General features: G+C 46.6%; 1 protein-coding gene across 2 annotated transcripts; it reads right to left on the reverse strand.

The window, feature by feature from the left end:
• Window positions 1–6,103: 6,103 nt before the first annotated feature.
• On the reverse strand, window positions 6,104–11,284 carry LOC129816895 (uncharacterized). 2 transcript variants are annotated; one of them, XM_055871866.1, is made up of 2 exons: window positions 10,523–11,284; window positions 6,104–10,309 (listed from the first exon to the last, which is right to left on the reverse strand). In XM_055871866.1, exon 2 carries the CDS (start codon window positions 7,587–7,589, stop codon window positions 6,834–6,836), a length of 756 nt encoding a protein of 251 aa, XP_055727841.1. In that variant the 5' UTR covers window positions 7,590–10,309; window positions 10,523–11,284; the 3' UTR covers window positions 6,104–6,833. The 2 variants fall into 2 exon arrangements, with proteins under 2 accessions (XP_055727841.1, XP_055727839.1); XM_055871864.1 differs by having other exon boundaries at window positions 7,432–10,309.
• Between the last annotated feature and the right edge of the window lie 332 nt (window positions 11,285–11,616).

An 11,616-nucleotide genomic window follows, 5' to 3' on the forward strand; every position in this document is an offset into this window, starting at 1 on the left:
TATTCCACCACAAGCAAACATGAAAATGCTCATCCAGAGGCGAAGCTCCTAGTAGCCCGGGACTTTAATACAGGGAAACTTAAATCTGTTTTACCAAATTTCTATCAACATGTTAAATGTGCAACCAGAGGAAAAATAATTCTTGACCACCTCTACTCTACACACAGAGGCTCGTACAAAGCTCTCCCTCGCCCTCCATTTGGCAAATCTGACCATAACTCTATCCTCCTAATTCCTGCTTACGAGCAAAAATTCAAGCAGGAAGCACCAGTGACTCGGTCTATAAAAAAGTGTCAGATGAAGCCAATGCTAAACTACAGGACTGTTTTGCTATCACAGACTGGAACATGTTCTGGGATTCTTCCGATGGCATTGAGGAGTACACCACATCAGTCACTGGCTTTATCAATAAGTGCATCGAGGACCTCGTCCCCACAGTGACTGTATGTACATACACCAACCAGAAGCCATGATTTACAGGCAACATTCACACTGAGCTAAAGGGTAGAGCTGCCACTTTCAAGGAGCGAGACTCTAACCCGGAAGCTTATAAGAAATCTCTCTATGCCCTCTGACAAACCATCAAACAGGCAAAGCATCAATACAGGAATAAGATCGAATCGTACTACACCGGCTCTGCCACTCGTCGAATGTGGCAGGGCTTGCAAACCTTTACAGACTACAAAGGGAAGGACAGCCATGAGCTGCCCAGTGACAAGAGCCTAGTAGACAAGCGAAATAACTACTATGCTCGCTTCGAGGCAAGTAACACTGAAAAATGCATGAGAGCACCAACTGTTCCGGATGACTGTGTGATCATGCTCTCCGCAGCCGATGTAAGACCTTTAAACAGGTCACCATTCACAAGGCCGCTGGGCCAGATGGATTACCAGAACGTGTACTCCGAGCATGCGCTGACCAACTGGCAAGCGTCTTCACCGACATTTTCAACCTCTTCCTGTCTGAGTCTGTAATACCAACACGTTTCAAGCAGACCACCATAGTCCCTGTGCCCATGAACACTAAGGTAACCTGCCTAATTGACTACCAACCCGTAGCACTCACGTCTGTAGCTATGAAATGCTTTGAAAGGCTGGTCATGGCTCACATCAACACCATTATCCCAGAAACCCTAGACCCACTCCAATTTGCATACCGCCCTAACAGAGCCACAGATGATGCAATCTCTATTGCACTCCACACTGCCCTTTCCCACCTGGACAAAAGGAACACCTATGTGAGAATGCTATTCATTGACTACAGCTCAGCGTTCAACACCATAGTGCCCTCAAATCTCATCACTAAGCTAAGGACCCTGGACTAAACACCTCCCTCTGCAACTGGATCCTAGACTTTCTGACGGGCCACCCCCAGGTGGTAAGGGTAGGTAACAACACATCTGCCACGCTGATCCTCAACACGGGGGCCCCTCAGGGGTGCGTGCTCAGTCCCCTTCTGTACTCCCTGTTCACTCATGACTGCACGGCCAGGCACAACTCCAACAGCATCATTAAGTTTCCTGATGACAGTGGTAGGCCTGATCACAGACAACGATGAGACAGACTATAGGGAGGTCAGAGACCTGAGCATGTGGTGCAAGGACAGCAAACCTTTCCCTCAACGTGATCAAGACAAAGGAAATGATTGTGGACTACAGGAAAAAGAGGACCGAACACGCCCCCCATTCTCATCGACGGGGCTGTAGTGGAGCAGGTTGAGAGCTTCAAGTTCCTTGGTGTCCACATCAACAACAAACTAACATGGTCCAAGCACACCAAGAGAGTCGTGAAGGGGCACGGCAAAACCTATTCCCCCTCAAGAGACTGAAAGGTTAGGCATGGGTCCTCAGATCCTCAAAAGATTTTACAGCTGTACCATCGAGAGCATCCTGACTGGTTGCATCACTGCCTGGTATGGCAACTGCTCGACCTCCGACCGCAAGGCACTACAGAGGGTAGTGCGTATGGCCCAGTACATCACCGGGGCCAAGCTTCCGGCCATCCAGGACCTCTATACCAGGCGGTGTCAGAGGAAGGCCCTAAAAATGGTCAAAGACTCCAGCCACCCTAGTCATAGACTGTTCTCTCTGCTACAGCACGGCAAGCGGTGCCGGAGCACCAAGTCTAGGTCCATGAGGCTTCTAAACAGATTCTACCCCCAAGCCATAAGACTCCTGAACAGCTACTCGACTATTTGCACCCCCCCCCCCCCCCCCCACTACGTTGCTGCTACTCTCTGTTATTATCTATGAATAGCCACTTTGAAAACCCTACCTGCATGTACATAATTATCTCAAATACCTCGAAACCGGTGCCCCCGCACATTGACTCTGTACCGGTCCACCCTGTATATAGCCCCGTTATTATTATTTAATGCTGCTCTTTAATTATTTGTTTTTCTTATCTCTTACTTTTTTCCCCATTTAATCTTTTGGGTATTTTCTTAAAACTGCATCGTTGTTTAAGGGCTTGTAAGTAAGCATTTCACTGTAATACACCTGTTGTATTCAGCGCATGTGACAAATAACATTTAATTGAATTTGCATTTGGGGAGTTTCTCCCATTCTTCTCTGCAGATCCTTTCAAGCTCTGTCAGGTTGGATGGGGAGTGTCACTGCACAGCTATTTTCAGGTCTCTCCAGAGATGTTCGATCGGGTTCAAGTCTGGGCTCTGGCTGCGCCACTTAAGGACATTCAGAGACTTCCCCCAAAGCCACTCCTGTGTTGTCTTGGCTGTGTGCTTAGGGGCTTGTCCTGTTGGAAGGTGAACCTTAGCCCCAATCTAAGGTTCTGAGCACTCTGGAGCAGGTTTTCATCAAGGATCTCTCTATACTTTACTCCGTTCATCATTCCCTCGATCCTGACTAGTCTTCCAGTCCCTGCTACTGAAAAACATTCCCACAGCATGATACTGCCCTCACCATGCTTCACTGTAGGGATGGTGCCAGGTTTTCTCCAGACATGACACTTGGCATTCAGCCCAAATATAATCTTTTTTTCTCATGGTCTGATAGTCTTTAGGTGACTTTTGTCACACTCCAAGTGTCATGTGCCTTTTACTGAAGTGTGGCTTTCGCCTGAACTCTATCATAAAGGCCTGATCGATGGAGTGCTGCAAAGATGGTTGTCCTTCTGGAAGGTTCTCCCATCTCCACAGAAGAAATCTGAAGCTCTGTCAGTGACCATCAGGTTCTTTTTCACCTCCCTGACCAAGGCCCTTCTCCCCCTGATTGCTTAGTTTGGCCGGGCGGCCAGCTCTAGGAAGAATCTTTGCGCTTCCTAACTTCTTCCATTTAAGAATGATGGAGGCCACTGTGTTCTTGGGGACCTTCAATGTTGCAGACATTTTCTGGTACCCTTCCCTAGATCTGTGCTTTGACACAATCCTGTCTTGGAGCTCTACGGACAATTCCTTCAACCTCATGGCTTGGTTTCTGCTTTTATGTAGACAAGTATGTGCCTTTCCAAATCATGTCCAATCAATTGAATTTACCACATGTGGACTCCAATCATGTTGTAGTAACATCTCAAGGACGATCAATGGAAACAGGATGCACCCGAGCTCAATTTTGAGACTCATAGCAAAGGGTCTGAATACTTATGTTAATTATGTATTTGTGTTTTTTATTTTTAATACATTTGCAGAAATGTCTAAAAACCTGTTTTTGCTTTGTCATTATGGGGTATTGTGTGTAGAGTGATGAGGATTTTTTTTTTTTTTATGTAATCAATTTTAGAATAAGGCTGTAATGTAACAAAATGTATAAAAAGTCAAGGGGTCTGAATACTTTCCAAATGCACTGTAAGTGAATTTGTCCCAATACTATGTACAAAAGTTAATGTAATTTTTAAAAGGTTCACCCAATATGGATGACAATACCCTCAAATTAAAGCTGTCAGTCTGCACTTTAAGTGATGGAGTAAAGAGACAAAACAACTTCCAAAAATGTCACTGTCCCAATACTTTTGGAGATCATTGTATTTTTCTGGTTTACACTCTGTTTTGTTTTGTCTGATAACATGGGGATGCAAATTATGTCTGTCCAGGGTTAGGTTTTGGTTCATATTCTTTAGTTGGTAGGTCTTGACTTGAAATATCCCCATCCCCTCAGTAATAACAAAAGAGTATTTACCAGAGAGAGAGAGAGCAATCAAGCCAAGCAAGCCATCTCCTCTCTCAGAACCTGAGCCATGGTTGCTAGCTAATGCTAATATCCGGGCCATGCAGTTTGCTCTCTCTGTGAGCGTCTTGGGGATGCAATCGTTGGCCTTTTCATTGGCCCGTAATGATTCTGCAGCGCGGTGGCTAATAGGGCATTATCAGAGCCTGCGCCTCAGAGGACAGCTGATTAATGTCAGTGTAGAAGACAGGGGCCCAGCCGGGGCCTGATAAAAGGGTGTAGGGATTGGAGGGAGCAGGATGATGAACGAGCTACAGGGCCCCATGTCCCCATCTCATTAGGAGGGCCCGGCCCCCGGCGCTGGACGCTCAGCTAATGTAGCGAGGCAGCACTGTGGCTGTGGCCAGGAGCTCTAGGGAGAAGGATTCTGCAGGGTGAGGAGAACTGATAGCTGGGAAAGAACTATTCAGAGGTGTGACCTGTCTGATAGCAGCTAGGAGGATTGGTGCAATTTACATATAATATGAGATTTGTGGTATGAGGTATGAGATTATACCTGACATGTATACTGACATGTATACTGACCTTAAGAGTCAGTTCTTGGTTCTGTATATTAAAAGATTCAAGACAATTCTGTCAGTAGAGGAAATGTTAAAAGCATGTCACGATCCATAAAAAAAAAATTAAAAAAAATTCACTTCTCTCATTGTAGCTCCACTAAACCAGTAATGATTTTGTTTGAGGATCTGAAGAGCAAGTACCCATTGTTTATTTTACCTTTATTTAACTAGGAAAGTCAGTTAAGAACAAATTCTTATTTACAATGACAGCCTACCGGGGAACAGTGGGTTAACTGCCTTGTTCAGGGGCATAACGACAGATTTTTACTTCGTCAGCTCGGGGATTTGATCTAGGAACCTTTCGGTTACTGGCCCAATGCTCTAACCACTAGGCTACCTGCCACCCCATTAGATACTGTATTATTCTCCATCCCATCATTCCTTCACACACCTTGAGTTTGGTGTGTATATGTGTGTGTGTCAGCTCAATCACTGCCACCACCTGCACTCCTCCTCTGTCCATAAAAAGTAAATTACATCCAGAGCTATGGAGCTTATTGATAACTAATTTGATTATTCTTAAGAGGGCTGTCGCCCTTCTGGTTGACAAAGGGTCATCTAACGGGATCTGAGTGACATAGAAGTGATAGGGGGCGTTGTAATAGGCTGCCCTCCTGACCGCTTCCCTCATTTAGCGGGCCAGGGAGCAAACCAGATGGATTCAAAATGCACTGCTTGAGAGGAGAGGGGAGAGATAGGGGACCACAAACACTTTCTCATGCAAATGTGCCTCCGTCTGGTCCCCTCCACCCCCTCCTCAGCCCAACACCAGGGCTCAATAGATGAACAAATGACGAGGATGAACAAATGTTACATCAACAACTAAATAACAGGAGAGTGACCCATCTGCCTTCTGTTTACTCTATTTTCAGTGAGGGTTAGATACAGGGACTAATGTGCAGGTAAGGAGAGGAAGCGTTTGCAAACAACACCGTCTTCTTGGAACAGGATTATCTGAAATGGGCGCACGTTGTAGAGCATTTTTCTACCCAGTTTACTGTATATTCAATCGTTTATACAAGGTTATTAGGTCAAATCTGACATTTCACCCATATAAATCTGACATTTCACCCATACAAATCTGACATTTCACCCATACAAATCTGACATTTCACCCATACAAATCTGACATTTCACCCATACAAATCTGACATTTCACCCATACAATTCTGACATTTCACCCATACAAATCTGATATTTCATTTACATTCTGCAGTTAGTTAGACAGCATAATAATACTTGGCTCAAGCACTATTTGACTTGTATTACTGGAGAACACTGTTAAGAAGATAAGACAAGACTGACAAAGGTTCCATATAATTATAGTTTATTATGTCTGAGTTTATCTTTAAGACAGGAAGGAATGTGACTAAATGTAAGACCATTATAATAGTACGGAATCATTGAATTAGGCAAACAAATAGCATAAACAGTGCTGTGGTGCTATATAATCATGCTGGGAAAGATATATGGCCTCACTGTATAACAATACATTACAGTACACAGTATGCATAAGTGTAAATACCCACATTTTTATAGGAGAGCAGATGGTTGTCCAGTTCCACTCAACATGTGTCACGGCATTCATCGAAAGAAGAAGAGGAATCGTCAGACCAAAATGCAGCGGGGTACGTGTTCATCTTTATTAGCTTAACCGAATGAACACTGAATACAAAATAACAAAAAATAATAGCCGAAACAGTTCTGCAAGGTGCAACCAACACTAAACAGAAAATAACAACCCACAAAACACAGGTGGGATGAGGATACCTAAGTATGGTTCTCAATCAGAGACAACGATAGACAGCTGCCTCTGATTGAGAACCACACCAGGCCAAACACATAGAAATACAAAACATAGAACATAGAACACCAGACATAGAATGCCCACCCAAACTCACGCCCTGACCAACCAAAATAGAGACATAAAAAGGATCTCTAAGGTCAAGGCGTGACAGTACCCCACCCCCCCCAAAGGTGCGGACTCCGGCCGCAAAACCTGAACCTATAGGTAAGCGTCTGGGTGGGCATTTCACCGCGGTGGCGGCTCTGGTGCGGGACGTGGACCCTGCTCCACCTTAGTCTTGGCCCACTTAGGTGGCGCCTCTGGAGCGGGGACCCTTACCGCCGACCCCGGATAGGAGGGAGACTCTGGCTGCTCCGGACAGGAGGGAGACTCTAGCTGCTCCGGACAGGAGGGAGACTGGCTGCTCCGGACTGAAACCCGTCGCTGGAGGCTCCGGACTAGAGGGTGTCGCTGGAGGCTCCGGACTAGAGGGCGTTGCTGGAGGCTCCGGACTAGAGGGCGTTGCTGGAGGCTCCGGACTAGAGGGTGTCGCTGGAGGCTCCGGACTAGAGGGCGTTGCTGGAGGCTCCGGACTAGAGGGTGACGCTGGAGGCTCCGAACTAGAGGGCGACGCTGGAGGCTCCGGACTAGAGGGCGACGCTGGACGCTCCGGACTAGAAGGCGTCGCTGGAGGCTCCGGACTAGAGGGCGTAGCTGGAGGCCTCGTGCCATAACTCCTCACTGGAGGCTTCGTGCCATGGATCCTCACTGGAGGCTTCGTGCCATGGATCATCACTGGAGGCTTCGTGCCATGGATCATCACTGGAGGCTTCGTGCCATGGATCATCACTGGAGGCTTCGTGCCATGGATCATCACTGGAGGCTTCGTGCCATGGATCATCACTGGAGGCTTCATGCCATGGATCATCACTGGAGGCTTCGTGTCATGGATCATCACTGGAGGCTTCGTGCCATGGATCATCACTGGAGGCTTCGTGCCATGGATCATCACTGGAGGCTTCGTGCCATGGATCATCACTGGAGGCTTCTTGCCATGGATCATCACTGGAGGCTTCTTGCCATGGATTATCACTGGAGTGGAGAGACACACAGGAGGCCTGGCTCTGGGAGCAGGCACAGGACTCACCAGGCTGGGGAGACATGCAGGAGGGTTAGGGCTTAGCACAGGCACAGGACACCAGGCTGGGGAGACATGCAGGAGGCCTTGTCCTTGGTCGAGGCACCGGATACACTGGGTCGTGGAGGCGCACTGGAGGTCTCGAGCAACGAGCCTGCACAACCCGTCCTGGCTGTATGGTGACTTTGGCCCTGCACGTGCGGGGCGCAGGCACAGGACGCACTGGGCTATGCAGACGCACTGGAGACACAGTGCGCAGAGCTGGCGCAGGATAACCCGGGCCGAGGAGACGCACTGGAGACCAGATGCGCTGAGCCGGCATCATCCGTCCTGGCTCGATGCCCACTCTAGCCCGGCCGATGCGAGGAGCTGCGATGTAGCGCACCGGGCTACGCATGCACACTGGGGACACCGTGCGCTTCACCGCATAACACGGTGCCTGCCCGGTCACTCTCTCGCCACAGTAAGCACGGGGAGTTGGCTCAGGTCTCCTACCTGACTCCACCAATCTCCCCGTGTGCCTCCTCCCAAAAACATTCTGGGGCTGCCTCTCGTGCACATTACCTCGAGCCAATTCCTCATAGTGTCGCCGCTCCGCTCTAGCTGCCTCCAGCTCCTCTTTCGGGCGGCGATACTCTCCTGGCTGCGCCCAGGGTCCCTTGCCGTCCAATATTTCCTCCCATGCCCAGGAGTCCATTCCACACTGCTCCCTGTTACCCCGCTGCTTGGTACGTTTGTGGTGGGTGGTTCTGTCACGGCATTCATCGAAAGAAGAAGAGGAATCGTCAGACCAAAATGCAGCGGGGTACGTGTTCATCTTTATTAGCTTAACCGAATGAACACTGAATACAAAATAACAAAAAATAATAGCCGAAACAGTTCTGCAAGGTGCAACCAACACTAAACAGAAAATAACAACCCACAAAACACAGGTGGGATGAGGATACCTAAGTATGGTTCTCAATCAGAGACAACGATAGACAGCTGCCTCTGATTGGGAACCATACCAGGCCAAACACATAGAAATACAAAACATAGAACAACGTAGAACACCAGACATAGAATGCCCACCCAAACTCATGCCCTGACCAACCAAAATAGAGACATAAAAAGGATCTCTAAGGTCAAGGCGTGACAACATACAGTAAAGGAGCAGGGGTTAAAAGAGAGAGAACCACTTGGTACCATACCACCACTAATTATATGAGGGCTCAAGGGTATTGGGTAGAGTGCAGTTGGTGGGTGACAGAGTCTCTCCTCTCTGTGACTGTGACTGTGACAGCCAGGCAGCAGGCACTGTGGGTGGCAGGGCTGCACAGTTGTTTCGGGATATATGACCCCAAGGGGGGTCAAAGATTTATTAAAGAACCAGTAAGTATGTGTTCAAAACAGAGCCGTGGCCCTAACCCTAACCCTGACCCTAACCCTTCTCCTCTCCTGACCCCCCACCTGCTCCCTGTACAGCTGCTGTGGAGAGGAAGGGACACCATGAAGAACAGACACAAATGCACGTGAAGGCACACAGACGCACACACACTGTCAATTTGTGGTGGAGAAGACACACACACTGTACATAGAACAAACATTGCCATAAACATTATATTTTCATAGCTTTGTACCAGTGACCACAGAATGTGATTTGAGATTCATGTAGATGTTGAAAGTATAGCTGGGTCCAAATACTATTTACATTATTCAAATTACTTTTACATATATTTTTATTTGAAAATACAAGTAGTTTAATATTGGCATGGATTTGAAAATACAAATAAATACTCCCATGCATTTGAACCCAGGTCCTAGGAGTATTTGAAATAGTGTGTTTGGAAATAATTATTTGAAAATATGTTCAAATAGTTGGCTTTATAGGGCATTATTTGAACATGCTTTCAAAAACTTCCAATAGAAGTAGTTGATTTTGACCATATTATTTGAAAATACTGAAAAACACAAAAAATAAGTACTTAAATAACAAATAATGAAACACACATTTATTTGAACCCAGGTCTGGTTAAAAGTCATTACAGTTTATATTTTACAAAAATACAATTAAAACGTTGCTGTCTAAAAGGGTGCTGTCATTAAAATCTAGAAAAAAGTATTATCTTGTAATTCCCTGTAACTCAAACATGCCATATGAAAATCGTTCAATCCAACAGCAGTTATTATTATTTAGCAGTGCATAGAGACAGTGCATGGTGTCACATGTAAACAAATGATAATGACTGTCGTCAGTGAACCTACATCTTGTTATACCACTAAGGTCAGGGTCTATTTCAATCCCACGGATCACTGACTCTGACCCCCACCTATATTTTCCCAGCAAAGAGTTTCTCAAAGTCATCTTTAAAAGAGGCCCTGCTCTCGTGTGGAACATTGATGTCTAGACGGCTCCTCTCAATGAAAGAGACGGAGGCCTCCGCCCTCACGCTCATCCTCTCCTCCTTTTGTCCTTCCTGGTGTCTCTCCATCTTCCCTGCTGGCCAGAGACAATCCCTGGCCTCCGCCACTTCCGAAACGTGTCGGAATAGTGAGATGCCCCGTTGACCCAGCAGCCCAGGGTCGGGGGCGGACCCCATGATCGCTCATGCAGGGCAGGAACACAAGAGAATGCCTGGCTGCACTCATAGGGCTAGCAGATGCAGCTGTCAATCATACAGAAAACAACATCATGACTGCAGACTGAATATATATTTGCTGCTATCATGGCCGACATAATGCTGACATGGCATGCATTCCTACAACACACACATTTGCCAGGGTAGTGATTTTATTGAATGCTTCACTCAAAGGTGAAATCGTTCAGGATTCTGGTCACAAATCTGGCATTCAAATGACTGCGTTAAAGTATAGTGTACCTGAGCATTAGGTTGAGATTCACTGCTTTCCTCCTATATTCCAGTCAGAGCCAGCTCTGTTCCAGTAAACATCCCCCTCTCCTCCTCCCTGCCTCCTTGTTGTCCTGTCTTATCACAAGCTAATGACTACACGGCCACACCAGCCAGAGGGAGGAGTCACAGTGTTCCTGGCTCTATTCACACTAGAGGGGCTCCCTCTACAGAGACCCCCGCCCACAAAGGCCGCTCTCATTCTCTCATTATCAACACCCATAATTGTTTGTGCTGCCTGATAATAGCTCTCAAAGCCTCTCTATATCAGCAATAACCTTCTGTCTGTAATGTATAGGAGGCCGCAGTGTATCCTCTCTCCGGTTCAGAACCATTTCCCCAAAGTGCTGAAGGACTTGGCTTTGGGCTCTGTCTGCTCTCTCTATGTAATCCGGTTTGGTGTTCTCTCTCACATTTCAGAGAAGAAGAAGCGTTCTGTGTTCATTAATGCACTGTGATTGTGATTGTGTCAGAATGGTCTGGCCCTCAGGGGCCATCTGGGTCCCTCTATTTCCATATTGTTTATTAGTGGCTTTGTACATTAGCCGCATGGGTTTGCCATTCGCATTCCAAACCACGGGCACTGCGCACCAATATTGTTGTCTTATTAATTACATTGCGGGGGTGTAATGAAAATCTCCAGATACATCAGGCTTGCGGCCTTCAGTGCGGTGTTATATTATGTGAAGAAACGTTAGCCTTAATTAAACGACACACTTTTATTAACGTGGGCTGCCACTTTTATTAACGTGGGCCTTTAAGAAATGAAAACCGACTAATCCCTTTTCAACTGCTGTAATTAGACAGACTGTAAGGATCATTAGTCAGTCACAAATTACCCGCTTACACTGGCTTCTAAATATTTGAGAGGCACTGCTTATAAATAGTGAGGGGATTGAAAGGATTTAACCTGAAAGCAGATTATTGTTTTTATAGTTGTTGATGTGGAGCCATCAGACCAATGTTATTCTCCTGGTATTCACTCACAGCTGTAGAAAACTGTCTGACTCCATGTTGGTTTGGCATTGAGAAGAGTTTACAATAAGCTTGTAATTACATCTATT

This window comes from Salvelinus fontinalis, chromosome 19 (assembly GCF_029448725.1).
Source record: "Salvelinus fontinalis isolate EN_2023a chromosome 19, ASM2944872v1, whole genome shotgun sequence".
Classification (NCBI taxonomy): Eukaryota; Metazoa; Chordata; class Actinopteri; order Salmoniformes; family Salmonidae; genus Salvelinus; species Salvelinus fontinalis.

Bases quoted from the DNA above. Each gene is read 5' to 3' on its own strand.
- LOC129816895 (XM_055871864.1), bottom strand. From the start codon at position 8,481: ATGAACACGTACCCCGCTGCATTTTGGTCTGACGATTCCTCTTCTTCT.